Below are 22835 nucleotides of genomic sequence, written 5' to 3' on the forward strand. Positions count from 1 at the left end.
ATGTACAGTAACAGCTTTGTGTCATTAATCAAGTCTGCAGGTAGCTTGAGAGAGGAATGGCTCCTTCCAAATAGCCTGTGTATTGTTTGAGTCACCATTAAGGAAGCAAAACACTGTAGACTAAATTGAAGGATGCAATAATGGTGCTTTGTAGTTATTTAGCAGACAAAATCTGATGCTATTAAGGAAGTAGAACACCCTGTCCTTAATTGAAGGATACACTAATGATGTTTTGTAGACATTTCATAGGCAAAGTCTGTGATTAGTGTCATGTATTGTTTTAGAATCTGGAGAAGGCATTGAGAAATGCTTGTGAGATTGAATAACTTTAGGAAGAAAACGGGGAAAACAACATCACCTAATTCTACAACATTGTTACGCTGTCAAGTACTGGCTGGTAGTGTAATGTTTCCTGATGTTCAGTAAGAAATGGTTCCTCACAGCTGACAGAAGTGTAAAGCTGGGCTATGGCTTACATTAGAATCATAGAATAATTAAGACCTCCAAGGTTGTCAAGTCCAACCTTCCACCTGTCAACACCAAGCCTGTTGAACTGTGTCCCTCAGTGCCACATCTACATCCTTCTTAAACATCTCCAGGGACGGTACCATTTTGGTGTGCAGCCTGTTTCCAAAGTTTGACTGTTCTTTCAGAGAATAAATTATTCCACATTTCCAACTGTTCCTGCAGTTCCTGCAGCAGTTCCATGTGAGATTTGTTCTTCAGACCTTTCACAAGTGTAGGTTGTCCTTTGAGCACTCTTCAGCACCTCAATGACTGTAGCAGTTTTCTGTAGCAAGAAGCCCAAAAGTCAACATGGTATTTAAATTGCAGCTTCAGCAGTGCCGAGTACAGGAAAATGAACCCTGGAGCTGCTGGCCACACTATTTCTGATGCAGGCCAGGATGTCATAGGCTTTCTTGGGCACAGTGCTGGTTCAAGTTCAGCTGGCTATTGACTAACATCCTCAAATCCTTTTCCACTGTGCAGCTGTCCTGCCACTCTGCTCCAAGCCTGTGGTATTGCATTGAGTTGTTGTGACCGCCGTTGAGTCTCATGCAATTGGCCTCAGTCCATTGATCCTGCCTATCCAGCTTAATCTGTACAGCCTTCTTACCCTCAAGAGATCAATTTTTCTTCCACCTTGGTGTCATCTGCAAACTTAGTGAGGGTGCACTCAATCCCTGTTTTCAGGTCATTGGTGAAGATATTAAACAGGACTGGTTTCAGTGCTGACCCCTGAGGAACACCACTAGTGACTGCTTATGAGTTGGATTTCTATTCAGCAAGGCCCTCTGGGCCCAGCCATTGTGCTGTTTGTTTTTTTTTATTGGCACCTGTGCAAGCCATGAGCTTCTAGCTTCTATAGGGGAATGCTGTGAGAGTGTTTTACCTAAAGTCTAGGTAATCTATATCCACAATCTTTCCATTATCTGTTAGGTAGGTCCCTGGTCATAGGAGGAGGTCAGATTGGTCAAGCAGGATCTGCCTTTCATGAATCTCTGAAGGCTAGGCTGATATCCTGGTTGTCCAGCATGTACTATGTGATTGCATTCAAGGTGATCTGCTCCATCGCCTTCCCTGATACCACGGTCAGGCTGACAGACTGTAGTTCCCTGGATCCTACTTCTGACCCTTGTTATAGATGATAGCGATGTCATGTTGGCAGGCCTCCAGTCATCTGGGACCTCCCTGTTTGACTAGGACTGCTGATAAAAGTGATGGAAAGTGGCTGGATGAGCACCTTGGCTAGCTCTGTCAGGAAGCTTGGGTGGATCTCACTTAATCCCATAGATTTGTGATAGTCTAAGAGAGGTATATCTAATCTGTGGGCTACACGTGGCCCTGTGCAGGCTATTCTGTGGCTGTTCCCTGTCCCGTAAGAGTGGCAGCTCTGCCCTCAGAGCAGCCTGACCCAGCCCTGGCTACCCATTGCTTGGCAACAACCAAACATACATGTGCAATTGGCACTGTCTGAGCTAAAGCCAGGCTGTGGGGAAGATGACATAGTGCAAACTCAATATGGCAAGTAATGTTACGTGTTTTGATACGTTGCTTAAACGTGACCCTGTGAACAGTGGAAAAAATATACAGCATTGCTTTCCATTTACATAAAGGAATTTGAGAACAAGTTTCAAGGTTAAAAAATTGTATATTTGAGATTCCATTTTCAATCAGCCTAAGTACCTTATGTGTGAATTTTCAAATGGAGTGTAGGGTGTTACAATCAGATATTCCATCAAAAATTGGATAGTTTGTCTACTAGGCTTCTGTAACGCCTGTCTTACCAGAGAAAAATATCCTGTGCTTTGCAATCGTGCTTATTGATGTCATTGGTTTTTGGCAGTACATGCATTTATGAGCAACTGTTTTCAAAGATGGAATACAGTAAGGGTAAAATTTCATCAAAAATCTGACAAACACCTTGGGAACTCATTAAGAATTGGAACTGCTTCCATTGAACGAGGCTGCATTAGTTTCACAAAAACAAGGTCAAACATCCATCTAGTTCTATATTTTGTTCCTTTTAAATTTTTTTAAATGAATGTATTAAAGTTTTATTATATACATTAACTGGATTGCATGTTTTATATGTGACCCAAGACAGTTCCTTGACACTCCCACTCAGTGTGGCCCAGGCAGTGCGGAAGGTTGGAAATTCCTGGTCTAGGAGAAGTAAAAGGTTGCTGTTTCCTCTTGAATTATGGAGGGCTTATTCTGCTCACTATCCCTGTCTTCCACCTCAAAGGGCTGAGTACTGTGGAGATAACTGAAATGACTAATAGAGACAGGAGCAAAGAAGGCATTGAATATCTCAGCATTTTCTTCATCTTTTGTAGTAATGTTCCCCACTGCATCCGTTAAAAGTTGGAGATTCTCCTTGGCCTTCTTTTTGTTGTTAATGTATTTGTAAGACTTATTTTTGTGATCTTTTACAACAGTGGTCAGATTAAGTTCTGGCTGGGCTTTTGCCTTTCTAATTTCCACTCTGCATGTCCTAGCAACATTCCTGTTCTCTTCCTGAGTTGACAGCTCCTTCACCCAAAGGTGATAAGCTCAACTTAATTCTCAGCAAACAGCATCCCTGTTCAGCTAGGTGAGTCGTCTTCCCTTTCAGCTCATTTTATGGCATGTGGGGATGGCCTGCTCCTGTGCACTTAAGGCTGCCTTCTTGAGTGGGTAGCTTTCCTGGACCCACTAAGTGCTTAATGACTAGGAAGAAAATGCTGTTTTTAAAAAAGTAGGTTCCAGTAGCCTACTTCTTTTAAAATATTTAAAGAATGCTATGCAATTCTACATATTAGAATAACAAAGCATGAGTCAGTTAGTCCTGCCAGAGGTCAGTGGCAGTTTACAGCCAGTGCTGTAAGACAAGCTGCAGAAAGCCTGGTGCACTGAACTGGTGCATTTTCAGGGTCAGATGTGTGCAATGCAATTACCACTGCAGTGTTTTCGCAATGAAAATGCAAGCATGCAAGAACTTGTGTATCAGACTTCATTATGGTGCATTTTCCAGTATTTTCGTTATCACCTGAAGCTCTTAAATGCATCTTGATGACAAACCTTCTCAAGACCCTTGCTTTTACATTAGCATGTTTTAATTGCTAAGTTTCATGCTAGTTGGCTATGACTGTGCTATATGCTTTCCTCAGTTTACGATTGGCTTGAGATACAAGCAAGAGGACAATTACATGCATTGCCAGATTAACCTATACTTAATCTGTAAAACTCCTTTCCATTTTCTCTTCTGTGTGTATTTCTTGTCTGCTTTTCTAAAATATCCAAAGGGCAGTTAGTTAGTAAGGCCAAATTAATGCTGGATAATTATAAGAGAAACGTATTGCCTGGAGCCTTCTATTCTAATATCACCTTCCTGCTAGCTCCAGTTAGAAGAAAAGAAATACATTAGTCACTTGAAAAGAACAGCCGTATTAGCAAGCCACGTAGCTTTTCCACTGCTCTCAGCATCCTGCTCAGTTTCCCAGGGGCAAACCTAAAAGTACACAGTGTATTGTGTCACAAATTGCTGTGTCTTCATTAGCCAGCATTCTTTCCTGGGATTTGTAATTGTGCTTTGCTGAATCTATCGAATAATGAATTTTAATAACCTTAGTTTGGCCATTCTTCCCAGCAGTGAATTGGTTTATTTATGCCCGGGTTGTTTGGAGCAACATTTGTGCTCTTTTGCCACCGAGGCCCTGTAGGACAAACTGTCAGAGTTCTTGTCCCTGGGAAGGACCTGGTGGCATGGCATGGCAGCTGATGCTTCCAGCTGTGCTGGCACCCGCTGGGCAGAGGAGCTGTTGTCGATGTGGGGCCGTCCGCCTGCTTCAGGCCACTAGCAGTGGAGTGTTTGATCACTTCAAGGGTATTCTCAAAGTATGGCAAGTATTCACTGCTCTTTTTCAGAACAGGTAGACTTCTGAACTTTGCTTTTAAAGAAGATAAGAAAAAGTACAATAGACAGAACCGAATGTAACCATGCATATGTTTATTTACAACTTCTCATAGCTCAGTTTATAACATTTTTGACTCTTATGCTCTCCTCCCTTTTGTCTCTCTCTATTACGTGTTGTTTGTTTCTATTTAAATAGAAAAAGGAGAGATCTAGGTTGGATGTCAGGGGAAAGCTTTTCACTGAGAGGGTGATGAGTTGTTGGAACAAGTTGCCCAGAGATGCTGTGGATTCCCCTTCCTCAGAGGCTTTCAAAGCCGGGTTGGATGCAGCGCTGGGCAACCTGACCTAATTAGCACTTGATCTACCATTGGTAGCCCTGCCTGTTGTGGCGAGGTTTGAACTTGATGATCCTTGAGGTTCCTTCCTACCCAAGCCATTCTATGATTTGATAATCCATAAAGTTGGAGCCTACGTGACAGTACTGCAGCATCAGTTCCTAGCAAAGAAAAGCACAAAGAAAAGCACAGGAAGCATTTGTACTCAAGTGTGCACATGTATTTGAAAGAGCATACTTTGCTCTGAAATATGCATAGTTTTCAATAGTTTTCTATAATAAAATTTACCAGTTTGTTCGCTGACAAACTAAGGGTCTGAATTCTTGAAATAACTCCTCTGTGAATAAGAAAGAAGAATAGAGAACAATATTTTCAGCAAGGTTTTCTTATTTAAAAAAATGTGTAAAATAAGAAGTAACAGAGTAAGATCAAATATGAAAGGTTTGGGAGTGTTTTTTTTCTTTTGTTTTGTTTTTTAAGTTCTGAAGTGCAGGTTCCTTCTTTTAACCATGCTCTTAAAAAAAGCTGAAAAAGGGAAGAGAGTGGAATTTGTACTGACCAGTGTTTCATATTGGAAGCACACAATCTCTAGAGACATTTCCAAAGCTACTGGATCTTCAGATAAAGGAATGAGCAAATGAGACATGGAGTAATATTGTTGAAAGTGAATAATGGCTCTTTTTATTACATATTTACTCAGACTGATAATTTCTCTTGTCCCAATCCCTTGTTGTTGCTGTGTTGCCTTTAAGTGTTGTAATACTTAAGATCTGCAGAGTACTAGGAAAGAAAAACTGGGAAGGTGCTGGCATGCTCTGTGACTTGTAGAGGTAACTTGTAGAGGAGGGAATGTTTGCAGCCAGGACTTGACAACTGATGGCATGTCTGCTGGAGAAAATTCTTGGGATACTTGGTCTGCGTTTTACTAAGCTGGCAAGAGGGCTGGAATGATGGTGGCTATGATAAATATCAATAAGAAGAGGAACAAATGAGGTGTATTTTTCTGTTGTTTGTTTTTCTGTCCCTCTAGAATGGCTTCTAGATCAGCATGGCTCTGGTACCAGGGAATGCAGCATACTCTTATATGTAGGGAACTCATGGCACTTGTCAGTCCAGTCTGTGGTAGAATAAACACAGAACAGGCTGAAAGTTGGTGATTTGCAGGCTCAAAAAGGCCACTGCTGAGCAATGATCTTACAGCAGTTAAGTAATCATGTTTCTTGGAGAAACTGTCTTTTTAACACTGTGATACTGTACTCTGCAAAATGAGTGTTGTTGAACTTCATACTGTCTTCCCTCCTCTGTTTAAGACTGGCCCATGTTGGCTGCAGATTGTTTTTGAAGGGTCACTGTAGATAGACTTAATTTGCATGAACTTTACTCTTTTCTATTGATTTTGGGGAAACTTTGTGGGTGTTGGTTTCTTCAAATCTTGATTACTGTTGCAGAAAGATCTCTTTCCTTTCATGGCGTGGTTATGACATTCGTTCTGCCACTTGAGGAAAAGGCAGTGTACTCTGACCTGATACAGATATACAGGCCTGCAAACCAGAAAGTCATTAAACTAATTTGTCTTTTTGCAAAGTTAGAATTGGGCTCAGGCTGGTTCAGGAATAGTAACTGCTAGCTCTTGCTATTTGGCCTATAAGTCATTTTGTATTTACCCTTGTCCCCTTTGCAGTAGTATATGACTTTATTGATGATTAATCTAATTGAGAGTGGCTTTGTGGTTGATTTCAGTAGCTCAGGCTGGTGGAAAGACAAGATTCACCTGTGAGTTGTTTCTTAGGGCTTTGTTTTTAATGCTTGTTCAGTAGGCAGGGCTTCATGTCTGCAAAGATATACTTGAGAACATGCAGAAGACAAAAATAAATTCTTGTTGCTGCTTTGTGAACATCAGTGTTTGAGTTCCTTTTTATTTATTCAGAATTAACTATTTCTTTTTTGTTTTTAACTGATCCCTTCCACCTATCAGTTAGTGGTAGATCTAGAGGAACTATAGGCAAAATGGTCCTGGAGAGAGAGCTGAAGTTTGCTTTCTAAACTCAGTGTGCTCAAGCTGGCCTGGTGCTTCTACAAGTTTGTTCTGTGAGTGCTCAAAACCTACTTAACGAGGAGGCTGGTCAGACATACCTATTCAGGTACGTAGTCATTTTCTCACTAAAACCTGTGCTTTTCAGAAGTACTTTGATAAGCCCCCTCCTGACAGAATGAATTCAGTAAAAAATATTTTAAATCAGCACTATGTGTCAAGATAATTCCAATCTGTGTTTAAACAGGGGAGGGCAAGATAAAGCCTGAAGTTAATTTTATGCAAACGCTGCCTGTGGAGAGAGAAGAACATTCTTTTAGTGTTCTGATTTAACAAGGATAATGAACACTAAGCAGGATCTGGGGTGACTGCTGGCAGGACACCTAAGGAATGGCTAGGTTACTGTATGTAGTATAGATACACCTTTTCAGCAGCACTGGTCTAGGCCCAGAGAAGGAGCAGCAGTCAACAGAAGCTTTTCAGCTGCTGGCAACAATCTTGCAAAGTGACTCAAAAGTATATGTAAAAAATGTGTATTTTATCTACCTTTTATACTCTGTCTAACAGGTAAAATTTTGCTATGGTATTAGTCTAATTTGCAGAAATGACACCATGTACAGTAATGAAGAATCCAAGCGCTTTGGATTTCAGCTAAGAGAAGAACTAGCAGCAAACCGTTTGAAGGAACAAGCAGAAATTTCTGTGCTGTACAGATGTGTATGTGGGATTTCTGGAAAACTAGACTTATACAAATGGAATGGAATTGACTTTTTTTAAGCTACAGCATCAAAGATGCTTATGTTTTGATTTACTGGGTAATAAGAAATAACTGTTCTGTTGTGTACTATGCAATAACTGGTAATGAGGATGGTAGTTTGAAACGATGATTTCAATTAAGCTTGGTTTGTTTATACACTAAAAAAAGTAAGCAGGATTTGGCAATAGAGGTACTGATGTATTTTGTTTCTAAGTTATTTGTGAAATGCTAGCAGGAATTTAAGAAACATCTGGCATTACAAGAAGCTGAATGAGTTCTGGCAGCATTTACAGTTGAAAGCTCTAAGTAGTGTTTTGAGTACTTCACTTTTCAGGGTTGATGCATCTCCTCTTTGCAGCCCATTTTCAAGGGAGCCTCTGAAAAAGACAGTGATACAGCAGGTTTGTCAAAGGAGCATGCTTTACCATCTTGGCTGTATTTTATTTTATTTTTTTTGCCTAGAATATTTCCAAGGCTGCAGCAGAGGGAAGGAAATGTGACACTCCCAGGTCCTATGACTTCAGTTTAGATTTCTATCTAAGTTGTTAGTCAGGCTTTAAGTTTCTTATCATCACTTTACAGGTAATGTGATAACAATGAACACATTTTTCACTAATAAATTTTCCGTGGTGCTCTGAGACATTCCTCTCTAACAAGGGAAGTGAAAACCCTTTCTAAAAACTATTTTGAAGTCACCTGTTTTGTTATCTCAAGAAAAATCTATCTTTTTTAATATTCTGATTTTAAAAGCAACAACCTGCATCATTCTTATCAACTTATAAATCTGCAGTGCATTATCCGGTTGGATAAAAACACTCAGTCATTTTAATCCATGTGTTAAAGTTGATTTCCCTCTTCTGTGGACTGTTGCCTCTACACAAACGTTTTCTTTTTTTGCAGTCCCCAAGAAGGCATTTCTTTGAAAGATTACAGTATCTAAAGAAACAGTTTCTTTCAGAACGGAAATTACTTCAGGATTGGAATTCTGTTGAAGAGGAAGGCCACTACTAACAGTAAGAATCCAAGATACTAATTCATCTCTTCTTGACTTTTAGATGAATTATGCTTCAGTTTTTAAATTTAAAGCCACATTTCTGCATGTCATGTAAGAACACTACCTGTGCATGGGGTGCATTTCATTAGAATGTGAGATTTTAGTGAGATTTGAGACCTTTACAAAGTGGAAACACTTCTCTTGTCTTTTGCTTTGCTGCCCTGAATGAGAAGCTGCCCAGAGCTGTGTAGCTACTTAAGCTTACCAAGTTAGAAATGGTATTCATCGTAACAGCCTTGGGAGGTGAATATTGTGTTTTCCAGATGTGCAGTGAGAGATGGAATGTGGTGTGCTTTTGGTTTCTTTGTGGGGAGGTGTCAGCTTTGATTTCAAAAATTGGGAATATAAACCGTAGGGAACATTTCCAAAGGAGCATCATACGGACCCAAGCAAATGAGGAGTCCAAACACTTTTGGATTTCAGCTAAGTAGAAGTTTAATGGTAAACCATTTGAAGAAATTTTGGTGCTGTACAGGTATCTGTGGGTTTTCTAGAAAATTAGACTTGTACAAACAGACTGAACTTGACTTTTTTAATGCTGTACTGTCAAAAATGCTTACAGACAAGCAAATGAAGATGATACATGTTTACATGCAGGATGTTGCTGCTTATATCACTAGCATCGTTCTGGAAGTTTAATGAGAATGAGAGGAAGTGGAGGACTTCCTGCATTAGTTTCTGTGGCTGTGTGAAGGGCTCTGTAGGCTGCAGCTGCGTTACGCAACTGCTAGAAGTTATGTTAGGCTGGGGTAAGTCTCATGAGATGTGAACTAATATACCTCTGTGCTGCATGCATCATGCTGAAATTTTTATTAACCTGGAAGTCAGAAGAGCAGTGATAATGGCTAAATCTGCTATTTATCTTTTTTTTTTTTTTTTTTTTTTGCATGAAATACATTGCTTTCCCATGAAATGTATTTGTGCTGAACTATGTCCTTTAATCGCCATTTTGGGAAAAGCTTCTTATGTAAGCTAACTACAAGAATGAGAGTAAAAGGTCTGTGTAACTTGGGAGAAAAAAGGGATTAATGAGACCCTTTAACAAACTGGTGATCCACGTGCCTTCAGGTGTCTTGGCAAGAAAGGGATAAATACCAAGTTGAAAAGCACTTGCTTTCTTTGGGAAAAGGTTGGGATGTATTTGGTGTGGTAGAGAGAAGCTGTACTGCTTACCATCCTTGAAACACACAAACTACATGCATTTGCTATCTCCAGGTTTGGGCACTACATTTAATGCTGTGCTAAGTCAGACCTCCTGAATAAGGCTTGTGTTTGAGTCAGGTATTTACAAGCTGAATTGGTGAAATGTTAGTGATCAGTGTTAATCTCTTCAGTGTTTGCTTTTCACAACGTTACAGTGGTTTTAGTGAATATTTCAGTTCACTCAGCTTAGTGTTACTAATTTCTTTGTGAACTTGTAACTTTGCATGACTCTAATTCAATAAGGTATGGAACCTTGATAGACTTCACTATGGGGCTGACGGATGATTGTGATTCTGATATGCTAAACATATATTTAAGGTATAAGTAGAAACAAGGAACATTTCCGTTCTGCTTTTGTAGAGCTGTGCTTTTGTGTGATGCACGGACTAGAGGAAGTGTCTGCAGGTTTTGAAAAGTGCTTTTTTATGTATGTGGATGAGAAGTATTACTATGTAGATCTGAGAGAGCTTCTCAGAAACTGTACAGCATGCCAGATTTAGCTGCCTGGCTTCTTTCCTTGGTTTTGTTTTGAGTAATCATGGTAGTCAGTCAAATAACTTAGAATCAAATATTCCCTAATGATATTAGGAAAAATAACAAAAAAAAAAAAGAGTGAAAATTGCTTGCTTCTTTGGATATTTTATTCACCAACTTCAAATCATCTCATTTTCCTGTCATTGTATTCCTCTGAGGTGTGGTTATCCTGGACTAAGCTGGGTGAAACAGAACAGTATGGGTTGCTGGGAAGCCAGCAAGGGGAGCGTGTTTACTCTGTATACCAGCAGTGTTTAACATTGCATGTACCACGATAACTGGGAAGCAGTCCTCTCCTTTCTGTACAGAATATGCTGGATTAGGTCACTCTCCTTTAAGGCTATAATGCTGATGTTGACAATTAGTCGGACATAGCTGGTTTTATGATGAGATAATGATTGTGTTTAATGTATTGTAATAAAAAAAAGTTAGACTAATGATGAGGCTGGCAGTTACACTATAAATGCTCATTCATTATTATGAAACATAAAATCCAGCGGGAGAAGTGGAATTTGTGGAGTCTAGCTGCTTCCTTTGTGTAATTCTGTAGATAATGGAGGAACTAATTAATATAAATGTGCTTTCAAAAGAATGCTCAGTTTTCCAGGTGCCTGGAAAGTCTGGACATCAGTTTTTTCCATATTTACTATAGCCTGCATATTTACCTATTTTTCTTTTTTATCTTCTGTTGATGTCTTTCTTAACTGTTTTATGCAGAGAACCAAAATACACATTTCCTTGTATTTAAGGTTCTCATTCAGGGCTTGACCCTTCTCTTCAGACTGTATCAGGTAGGATGACTAAGTTGGGTATCAGTTCTTTGGCTGGCTCTTAGCTTTCAGTTGTTTTAGCTGTAGAAGCATGGAAGTTCAAAACGAGTGTGCCAGTTCAGTCACATGTATTATAATTCTTCTCTAGCACTTTGTGAAGACAATGTTCTAGAATGCTGGTCGCCTTAGGCTTCAGAAAACAAGATGTGTAAGGTGAGGTGGAGTGAATGTGCAAATTAGGAAGGTAAATGTTTTCTTTCCATGTGTTCATACATCCACAGTGAGTTTTAAAATTTCCCTAACTTTTATTGTTATTTCTCTTTATTGTACCAGTACTACTTTCCAAGAAGGGAGCTGAAACTACTGCTTAGTATTTACTCTAGAGAGTTTTCTTTAGTAACCCACACACTGGTAGAGTATTTTAAACTCTAATATTGTGAGCAAGGGGTCTGTTCTCTCCTTGACTTGTTATGCTGAAGTGGCATTTGGTTCACATCTTCATCTTTTTTTAGATGAGAGCTGCAGGCACAATAAGCATAACTGCACTTTGTGTGAAATCTGAGGCAAGGACTGTCAGGATACTGGCTACAAAATCGTTTGATGTCTCCAGTTGTTAAATATATGAAAAGTATGTTGGGAAATATACAGAAAGACCAGTCAGTGAGTCATGTAATCTGTCTTTGCAGTTCACACTTCCAGCCTGACTTCTATTTAAACAGAGGCCTACATGGATTAAAGGTTGGTATGTATTGCTGTCAGAGTGCATCATTACAGCAAACTGATTTATTTTGTTCTATGCCCTTGGTCAGTACGGGTTGTAATATGTATGAAAGCTGGAGATGAATATATTTCTTTTTGTTATTGTAGCATGAAATGGGCATCAATTTTTTGTGACTCTTGGCTTTTTTTTTTTTTTTTCCAGAGTTCTTGTGCTCTAAGTGAATTGTATGCCCAGAATGTGCTTCTTGTAATAGTACTGTTTGCTCGTGGCGCTCTCTGCAGCCTACCAGTGTGAGTTCAACCTCCTTGTTAGGAAGTTTTGCTCTTGTAACTATTTGTGATAGAAACAATACGCTGACAAGGCAATGCAAAATATGCTTCTATTCATGAACAGCTCTTTCCTGTGGTTCCTTGGAAGGGTCTTGGGAATTTAATGTATTTTTATTCCTTGTAGATTTGAAAATGACACATTATTTACTGCTAGCCCTTTCATATGATAGGCCCTTTTTCATGTGTGCAGGGCTAAGTAGTTCAGCAGGCATAACATCTCCCATGTGAGGAAACTAGGAATGTAGCAGAATAGAGAATAAAGCATGGTGAAGCTGACAAGCAGAAAGATACTGCTGCAGTGACAAAGCAAGGGGCAGCACTTGAGCCTTCTGGATAAAGAATCTAGCTGGGATGCTTCTGGATTCTAAGGAAAATTGCTAGGAATGTTCTTTATTCACTGCAATGTCACCAGTATTGATTTGAACTAGTTAGTCTTGACGTAGTCTGAGTTCTCTTCAGTGCAATGGTTGATGCTGCAGGTAACTCAAACAAGGCATTTAGTGTGCAAATGTGAGCACAGCTGAAGGCATGCAGGGAGCAAAAAGAGTTGAATGAGTGAAAAACTGAAGTTTGAGTAACCTTTCTTATGGGTTTACGTGGGAGTTGGCTTACTGGCTTTGAAATTACTTTGTTAGATTACATGTTTAGACTGAGGCGTTGATTTTGTGATGCGAAATTATCAAAGCTTATTTTAAACAAGGGATTTTCACATGTTAAGTGAAAGCAGTCAGTATTTGCATGCTATTCAAATTTTACCATGTCAGTGTTAGTACACAGGCTTTTGACCTCCATCTGTGCACAGTTTTTGTTGCCATTGATTTTTGGTCCTGCAAACTATAAAATCTAAGATAAGTTTTTATGTTTCAAAGACTGATTGAAGTAGGATGCACTGTGTTTGTTTGTATGTTGTTGTTTTTTAAAAAGGCTTTGTAGTTTCACCTTACAGACTACAGTCTGGGAAGGTAAGGGAAATTGCTTCACTTTTTTGCTGCTGGTGTATGTCTGATCTCCCCTATTGCTTTATAAAAATGTATTCATAAACGTAAAAATTTGTTCTACTATATCTGGGCCTTTTTTTAAGAGCCAGCAATAGTGGAAAAAGTATAGGGGGCTTTAGGGAGGCTGCAAACATCTTCCTTGCAGCTAAGGGTTGCCTTTATATATAAAGAGCGGCAGTGAGGATCGGCTTTGAACAACCTGAGATATTTTCTTTAAAACAGCAAGTCTGCCCTTCCCACTGAAGCGTTTCCTGAAGTACGAGGTCATACAGTGCTAGAGCTAGCATAGCTGAGAGAACAGGAGGACTAAAATATTGTTATATAAAATAAGCACTTATTTTAATGGGCAGGGGTTGTTTAACATTCACTTTAAGAAACAGAGTTGAAGGGTACTGTGCAGTAAGGGGTCAGGCCTCTCCTCCTGGCCAGGTGAGTCATGAACTCCTCTGTGCTTTCTGGATGAGCTGGCTGCTGAGCTGTGCTCCTCTGTGGGTCAGGACACTGTAGTGAGGCCAGCAGCATGGGATGATGGCAAGGAAAGGAGGCAGTGTGCAGCTGTGAGAACTGGCACACCATGCCCTCACACTGACTTTGAAAATCTCAGCTGAAGATTTTTGGATGAGACACAGGCATTATGGGCTTTGGGTCTTCAGAAAGCAGGCAGGCTTCTCAAGTGACACCACCTGTCAGGAGGGTCATGCTTACATCTTTCCTAGCGACTTTGAGTTCAGCCAGTCTGTGTTCCAAGCAAATGCGTCGTTTAGCCAAATTAATTTTATATTGCGTAAAGTTCTCCACAATCAGATTTTGTTCTATATTTCTATCCTTAAGTTAAATAGTTCTCAGGACGTTGTAAATGTCTGAATCCCAAAATGGGGCATGTAGCATATAATGTATATCATATCCATGTGATATGTTCTTATGTATCTTGGTTTACTACTCAAAGATCTTGTGACACTGTCACAATTAGTATATTGCAGATGACCAAAGAAAATCTTCAAATATTCCAGGGTTATTTTTCAATAACTGAACTTGAGTGATTTTAATTTGCTTTCATGCTGCTCACTAAAATCATGAGGTACTTGTGCAGTGCCTTACATCTGTACAAGCTGACATGGTATTATAGTATAGTTGATTTTTAAGTCTATTGGTTGCCTTCATGTCCCTCATGGGGAAGAAGCAGCAAGAAAGAGAATGAAAAGTAGAGCTTGAGTAGTGTAGAGGCTGACAGAGAAGGCAGAAAAACAAGGTATGTATGAATATGAAGCAGAAAACTCAAGTGGTTTTAAAGTTGCTACTGGTTATATGTGTGCAGCTCTCGTTCAGTAGAGGGCAGTGCTGGTTCACTTTCCTTTGAAGTTCAGAAGCTGCAGTTACAGGCAAATTACGGTTATGCTGCGTTGTTCTAAATATTGACTTTAGGAATGGCTGAAAGTAGACCTTAAATTTAAGTTGGTTGCTAATAGGAGACTGGAAAGGGCCAGGGATAGCTTTTGGTATACCTGCGTCTGGCTAGAGTCAACACAGTGCAAGGTTTAAATTCTCTGAGCAGTTTGTTCTTCATGGCAGGACTGCAGCGTTTTTCTGCTGTCAGCCCATCAGCTGGAGAACTACAACAGATTTGCCTGTGACTGTGCTCTTGCTGGAAGAACTAAGTCCAAAGCCAGACAGCACAGTGAAAGCAAGACTTGCTCCAGGCTGCTGCATCTGCTGGTTCAGTATTGCGTGACTGTGATACGACACAAACTTAAAACAGCTCTTCATTTTATTAATAATATCTCCCTGCTTGTTTTTCTACTGCAGCAGAATGCATTTAAAAGTCTATCTTACTGTGTGACTGATGACAAAATAAATGTTAAACATACTAATTCCTTTATTCCTCTGCAGCCTATTGGTACACATTGCTGCACACACATCGTCCACAAGGAGGAGCTTTTTTTCTGCCACTGGGAATGTTTCCCTTTTTAACTAATAAGCAGCAGGATGAATAGACTTATGGAATCTTGTAAAGCCAAATATAAAGTGACCACTTCGTTGCTTTTCAATAAAGTGAGCAGGCTTAGAAAAAAATGCAGCAGAATCAACAGATATTTTGGACTACTTAAAGTCTCTGAAAATAATGTTGTAAGAGAGCATAGGAAGGACAGGGAAAAAATAGCTCATTACTTATTTATTCTTTTGGAATTATTCCTTCTTTCCAAACTGATTTCAAAAGTAGGCAGAACTAGATGGGGTGGGAAAAAAAGCACTGGTAAAAAGCTTGCTAAATCTTCATTTACTGGGAGGAGTGTTTTTTAAAGCAGTCCTACCCTAACAGAAGAGGAGGAAACATTAGATAACAGCCATTCTGATAGATAAAAGAAAGACAGAAAACATTTTCCTTTCTTTTGGGCAGTTATCTTTTGGAAAATGAGTTGTTATACCTCTTCTCTGGTAGAGAACCTTTTTTTGTTTGTTTTTCACTGCACTTGCACTGAAGTTGCACCTTGCTGAATTCTAGAAAGGTGCTAACTGTATTTCAGGCTCTGCTTCACTAATTAGCTGTATTGAGCTTTTAAGTTTCCTCACTGTTTTACACTGCCATCTTGTTGGAAATCCCCTGCTGTTAATTATTGCTGGAATGGAATTCATCATCTGCTCGTTGTGCTGCTGTTGGTAAGGTGATTCTGTATATTCATGCACTGGCACAGACATGTGTGGACATGAGTTGTGCAGACAAACTGGAGAAGAACTTGGCTAATGAGGGAGGAGAAGCAGCAGAAAACCGAACTCCTGAGTGTCTCCTGTCCAGCTTTTCTGCCTGAAGCTAGCCTTTTCTGATGATAACAGATGGGTGTACTTTCCCACATCTATGGCACAACTTGAAGAAGCAGTTCACTGAGTGTTTTCTACAAATATTTGTCAGCTTTCTTTAGTGAACTCATGTTACTCTCAGTGTATTTGAAACAAGGGAGTTGATTAGTGCTTTTTTTTTGGGCGCTCAGTGTCTCAGTTGACACTCTGCGCTTGATTTGAAGTTGTGTTTTTGAAGGCTGTGAAACATTTTTCTGATAGTAAATTATTTGTATTGTTTCTTTATGCCTCACGGATGTGCTGCTAGTAAGGGAGAGAGAGGGAAAAATAGTTATTTTTCATTTTGTTGTTCAGGAGTTTCCCAGTGTTAACAAAGTAGGATCCTGAAGAGCTTGGAACTGAAACTGTGTATCAGAAATCTTCTTTTTCCTTTTGTAAATTGCTACCTCTGTCTGATAGTCCTTCTGTCTCTCAAATTTTAGATGCAGAAAATGGCATATGGCAAATGAAAACTTTCTTTTTAATGCCTAATTACAATGTGATAGGAAGCTTTCTGGATGCCACCTACTACTGACTCTAGGCTTTGCAGAGACCAGTGGCTGAAAATTTGTTTATATCGTTTCTGGATCACACTGAATCTGCTGCAGATCCAAATTAAAACTCTGCTTTAAACGTGACATGTTTAGAGCTATAGCTTTTCTTCTTTTTGTTCCACCTTATTTTTTTTTTTTCATGTATTTTTGACACACAGATCTGTTTAAATGCCAGTCCATTGCTTGCTGAGTAGATATATCTGTTGCTGTGGAAGATGTGGTAGGCAGTTTGGACAATTTTGTATTCTGCCCTACCCTGTAATGAAATGTTAGGTTAGATTTCTGAGCCACAGCCTCAGAATAGAAATTTAACTTGTCTTGGAAGAGAGTGGGGGGTGGGGAAGAGAAGAGGTGACAGAGTGAGTTTGAAATCATGGTGTGGTCTCATCCCCTCTGGCCCACCCTCCACCTCCGATCTTATGGAGGCTGTGTTTGGGCAAGATTTTTTACCCTTCTCTCTGATTCTGCCTATGTGGATTTCCAGTTTTCAAGGACTCTGAGTACTTCATCCTTCTGATTTCTAGTGCAAGCAGCAAATTCTGTTCTGAAAGTAATGGTGTCCATCAATTAGTTAAAAATATTCTAGATGCAATCGTTTGCATAATTCTTAAGTTTTGTAACAGTGAATGGTTCTATGGCAGTCCACTTCAAACTACAATGTCGTCTGTATATTTGGAAAGAATTACTAATTTCTCACACAGACTTAACAGAAACTGGGTGTTTTTGGCTGGGAGTTTCATGGTGACTGGTGATAATGAAGCTAAGGATACTGGGAGTAAATTTACTGAAGAGTAATCTTTACATTTAGTGTTTTTTAGGCTGATGCACTGTTGACAAAAATTCCCTGAGCAGACAGTTTGGAAACATTCCTCTGTTCGTAATAGAATACAGTTGTCTTGGAACAAAGATTTTCTTAGCGCTTACTAGCCAAGCTCTATTTAAGCAAACTTTGGTATGAAGATATCAAAATAGCAACCCTAAAACATGATTCCACAGGATACACATGGAAGGGCACTAAGTGTAGCCTAACCAACTTTTGGGCTTGAATAAGCAGTCAGTGATTATTTATTGTCCCTTTTTCTATAAGCCTTATATTCAGAACAAAATGTGAAAGATATACAGCAGCCATCTATTTAGTTTCAAATTGGTGTAAAAATCCCTCTGCAGCCTACAAAGAGAAGAGTGGTACAATAAGTTTTTAGAACAGTGGAAAATGTCATGACTGGGAAGATAGATGCTGGCTATTATAAAGCTGCCTGTGGCTTCAGCATCTGCTTTTTTGCGTCTTCCACTCTACAGTATTTCTGCCCATACTGCATTGCATTATTTTTCACGTTGCTGGTAGACTTAGATTCTCATAAAACTGATAGACTAACAGCATAAACTTTTGTTCTTGCTCCTGGATTCCTTTGCCTTGGCCAGTGCTCTTGGAGTTGTGTGCATTGAATGCAGAGATAAATCTTCGCAGTGATGCAAGGCCAGCCTTTGCATGTTCAGTGGGAACACCCATTGCTTGGCTGATCTTAGCTGTAGAACCTGAACCAAATGAAGGTATGTAGAAGTAAAGCTTAAGTTCCAGTGCAGCAGACTCTTTGCTACTATGCCAGAAATAATTGCTGTAAAATTATTTGCCTATCCACTTGCCCCTCATTCTATTACAGCGTTAGCTGTAACTGCTTGGCCTAGCATGTGACTTTCCTACTACTTTAAAAGTAGCTCTGCGTAGAATTTAACAGATAAAGCAATCATCAACTCTGTTAATCATAGTACATTCCATTTGTACTTATTCTCTCTTTCTGTTAATGTATCCTGATGTATGAGTGTGTTTTTTCAGGTATTACTGCAGTCACTGTCTTTTTGCCCCCCACTCCTCCCATAATTTTGCTCACTTGGCCTTCTATACTTGCATACAGTCTGTATTCTTTCTAGCTTTTCTTCAAAGTCTGACTAATTGCTAAAGATTTAAAAAGACTTTCAAATTGTGTCATTGATTTCACTCGTAATCTTTGCGAGTTTTTTCAGACAACTGCTGCCTAGAAAGCCAACCAGTGAAAGGTTGGCATGAAAGCTCCAAACCAAGGGCATTACCAGATGGCATGTCTTCAGAGCAAAGGCAAGACCTCTTGCCCAATACTTGCTAGATTTCTGTTGTTTTACTCTCTATGAACCACACTCATAAGTCTGGCTTTAATCTGAGTATCTGGTTAGTAATCATAGATTTAAGAAAACTCATTTTCCCCGAGGTACGGGAGCGGGTGTCTCAGGTCATAATGATGCAGTTTACTGTGCTGATGTTGGGTGACTGTAGCTGATGGACTTAATTTTCTGTGATTTTAATACCTGGCTCCCTCCATCTGTTTTGTTAGCTAGCTGCTAATAACTAAGATTTATAGGTAGTCTGTAACTGATTTCAATTTTAAACACCATAATTTCTCTTATCAGGTTTTCAATTCATAGAATTAGGTGATGTTCCAGTAGTAAGCAGACATTGATTGTGGATATATAAAATCAAATGGAAACAGAAAACATTTCTGACACTTCATGTTTTTTAATCGGTTGAGAAACTAGAAAAGGGAAGAAGAAAACAAGAATTTAAAACCAGTTCATCAGCTACAACTGATGACAGTAAATCACACAGCAGGCGTTTCATAAGAACAGATAAATCCTGATTAGACAATCTCAAATGTTTCTGGGAGGAGCTATGGGCACTATGTGTAGTTGGCACATTACCCTAATTAGCAAATAGTTAACTCCTTTCATTTAAGGGGTGTGATCTGAGAACTATTTTGAGTTTAAACTGTCTGAAATTAGTTAAATCTTTAATGCATATCTTTATCTCTGTGCCAGAGAGAATTAGACAATGACTTTCTAACAGTGTGCATGTTTTAAGGAAAATAAAAATGATGGCCTACATGATAAAAATCTGTCCACTTTATAATATAAATGATTTGGTTTTTAAAATATCCCATAAAGGAATGATGTTTTTGTCATGATATTTCCTTGGACGATTTCGGGTTAAAATGAGAATGAAGATACCCTATTACTTTGTTGTGATCAATGTAGAATAATAAGAGAAGGGTGGTTTTTTTTTTTTTTTTAGTGCAACTTCAGCTCTTCAGGCTTACCATTGCTTTCAAAATGTAGTCAGTGCCTGAAGAAAAACAAGTGCAATAGTGGCACTGCAGTACGTAGTGCCTTTAGATTGTATTGATTTTTCTGCAGTGAGAAGTGCATCTTTTTAAAATGAACCTTCAAAAGACAAGGCTGTGTTTGCATCATTTTCCCATCAGTTTGCTGTTCTTGTCAATTCCTTTGAAACGCTGAGTTTCTAAGGCTCTGCCTGATGTTGGGGAATGTTATGTGCTGTTGCACTTACTCTCTTCTCCTTTCTCTCTTCTCCCTTCCTACCCCTACTCGAGCTGAGCCTTTCTGAAGTTTTATCCAGGACAGTCATGGCTAGAAAGCTGTTCATTGCAGGATGGTGGTCCATACTGGATGTGATTATGTAAATTACTCTTTCTGTCATGTTTCAGAGCATCTGCTGGAGATGACAGGGATCAAGAGGACAGAAACCTGTCAGCTACGCTTTTCTTTGGCATTTGCTTGTCAGAAGAGCATCTGCTTTGTTTGTAGTTAAAATGTAGTTAAAATTGAGGCTCTGGTTGTCCATTATAGTGTTGTTTAAGATCTCCTTCCATTGCCCTTTTATTGGCTTTTTGCAGCTTTGTAGGGAGTAGATTGTATAAAGCGTGCCTTGGAAAGCAGAGCCTGCTAAAAGGTTTAAGACAAACTTGCCTGAAGACAAAGAGGGCATTGAGGGGAATTCTAGAGAGGGATTGAAGGGTTTTTGCAGTGCAACAGAGCCTTGTCTGTGCAAGACTCAGCCTGCCTCTAAGTTCCAGCAAGCTGCTGAGAAGCAGGCCAAGAAAAGACTCTCCAAGACCCCGTTCCCTTCATCTGAAGTCTGCCATCTGGACAGAGGATGGCTAGAGGGTTCCTGGAACATATAGAAAGGAATCTTGAGGGCTGAAAATAATTGCCAGTGGAGACAGGAAGTGTCTGAGACACACAAAGGTTGGAGGAGGGGAGCTGCTGCATTGCTGCTCTGTGGGTCACAATGGTAAGGATGGGAGGCAGATGAGGGAAGCCTCTGTGCTGTACTCAGAGGTGCTCAGACTTTCCTCCGTGGCCTAAAACCGCTTCTTTGTTTACTGCTTCATGAGTGTGAGAGCATTTCAGCTGTTTGCTACAAAGGTGATCTGAGTGTTTTGGGTTTCCCTTCCCATAGCAGGAAGAGGTGCTTAAATGTGTAGCTTCTGGTGTATCAGGCATTGTAAGACTAAAAACTGTTTCTGGAAAGGTACCAATTTGTCTCAGGTTTAATCTTGTGGCCACGCTGTAGTTGCCACGAAGCTGTTACCGCAGCATGGCGCTCGGTGCGGTCTGTTGCAGTCAAGTCTGGTGATGTTATGAGCAGACTACACTGCCTTCAGTAACTTTATTCGTGCAGTACAGCCAGTGAGTAGGGGTGTTTTATTCCTTTTGTGTTCTTTAATAACTGTGATAAGTACTGGAAAGCAATACTCTTCCTTTCTGCGTTATGAACGTGTACTCCTCTCAGAGGAAATGTTAGCTAATCGCATCACCTATCTTTTGTTCCTGTAAGACCCTCTTATAGTTCAAGAGTAGTTCATCTTGCAGTGAATTTTTTTGCATCACTTGTTGTGCATTTTTAAGGATAGTGATCCGGGTGGTGTTGAATGGTTTTGTGGTCTGATCTGTAAGTATTACATCTGTGTGAAGTAAGTTTTTATCGAAGTATTTCAAAGAAAGCTATTGTGAAACAACTCTTATCCTACTAAGGGGCTTTTTCAATGTATGCAGGAAACAGTTGTACACAGGATTTTGGGGCCATTCATTATCTTCTAAGGAATAGAGGTAACTGGCTTTTAGAAGACCAAGATAGTGATTCTTGAGAAAGCTAGTCTTTGAAAAACAGAGCTATTTGCCTTCAGTTAAGGATTCTGAAGAGTATTCTTAAATGTATATCCCACATGAAGGCAGTGGTACATCTTTAATTCCTGATCTTGCAAGTGGGGTATGCACTAAGAGGCAGCATATACTGGCTTAGCTCAGCAGTAACAGAAAGTTTTTGGTTGAAGAAAAAGATTTCCAGAGCAATTATTTTATCAGTTCATGTGATGGTACACTTCTCAGTGAGATTGCTGTGGGTTGTTTATGGTTTGATGGAAACTAAACAAGGGCATGATATGTAAGAACATAAGGCACATGGCAAGAGGATTGTTTCAGTAAAATGACAGAAATTTTCAGGTTCCTCACTATAATTGTTTGGTAAATTGGTCTATTAGCTTAATGCTTTAATGCTGTTTCCTGGCAGCTAAGAGACCCAGGTACCTAAATGACAGAAATCTCGATCTAGAGGTTCCAATTGACATGTTGCTCAGTAACTGTGAGCTGTAGAATCCTATAAACACTATGAATGTCTAGAAATGGAAAAAGTAGATCTTCCACAGCAATATCTTTATTGCTGGAAAGTTTGTCTTGCTATCCTTTCCCTCTAAATGACCTGATATATCATCACTTGCAGTATATCAGTAAGGACTGGAATTACTTCACAGGCATTGAATACAGTTAACATTTGAATTTGTACTTGGGGAAGAGAGATGCAGGTTATTTGTGCTCCTTAAATGATTGTGAACATAGCTGTGTAATGTTGCAACATGAAATACCAATTTACATGTTTTTATCAAGAGCATGATGCATTTAAATAAACAGCTAACATGTTCTCTACCAGCTCATTATCTTATACAGTGTCTTAGGACTGAATAGCAGTAAGATGGATTTATCAGTTAAAAAACATATGACATCCCCTTTAAAATTACCTTCCAAACTTTTTCCTGAACTTCATTAATACTTTATGAGAGGAGTAGCTTGCTGGAAAGGTAATTCCAAACATTTCTTGGTATTTAAATAAGATCACCAATTCTTTGCTTAAAGCCTTTGTTGTTCCCGTTGTGTTCCCTTTTTTTTTTCTTCCCCCGATGTTATTGTAAATGCCAGGATTTTAGATAGCTGTACATCCTGCAGCAGTAATCTTGTGGTGTGTGTAATTGGAGTAAAGCACAATATGACAGGGCGAATCTTTCTTTGGACCCAGGGGAAGAGCATGGAAGTGGTTTTAGTATAGTTTGGAGTTAGGCTTGAAAAATATCCTGTCTTCTTGGGGAGCTTGTTGAGTTTGTGGCATTGGTTTTCACTTTCCTGTCATGAGAAAAATTACGGGGAAGTTATTTTAA

The 22835-nt window shown here is 39.4% G+C and overlaps 1 protein-coding gene across 2 annotated transcripts in view; it reads left to right on the top strand.

The window, feature by feature from the left end:
* MOB2 (MOB kinase activator 2) overlaps positions 1 to 22835 on the top strand; it is a 110723-nt gene that overhangs the window by 22450 nt on the left and 65438 nt on the right. Inside the window, exon 1 of one of the 2 annotated variants that reach the window (XM_052696780.1) lies at positions 15738 to 15787. The exons of the other annotated variant lie outside the window; for it this stretch is intronic. Coding sequence (XP_052552740.1) covers positions 15753 to 15787 — 35 coding nt within the window. The 5' untranslated portion in view covers positions 15738 to 15752. Of the gene's footprint in view, positions 1 to 15737; positions 15788 to 22835 lie in introns of those variants that run through there. 2 annotated transcript variants of the gene reach the window in all.

The sequence above is a fragment of the Tympanuchus pallidicinctus genome, unplaced genomic scaffold (genome assembly GCF_026119805.1).
Source record: "Tympanuchus pallidicinctus isolate F22 unplaced genomic scaffold, pur_lepc_1.0 scaffold3, whole genome shotgun sequence".
NCBI lineage: Eukaryota > Metazoa > Chordata > Aves > Galliformes > Phasianidae > Tympanuchus > Tympanuchus pallidicinctus.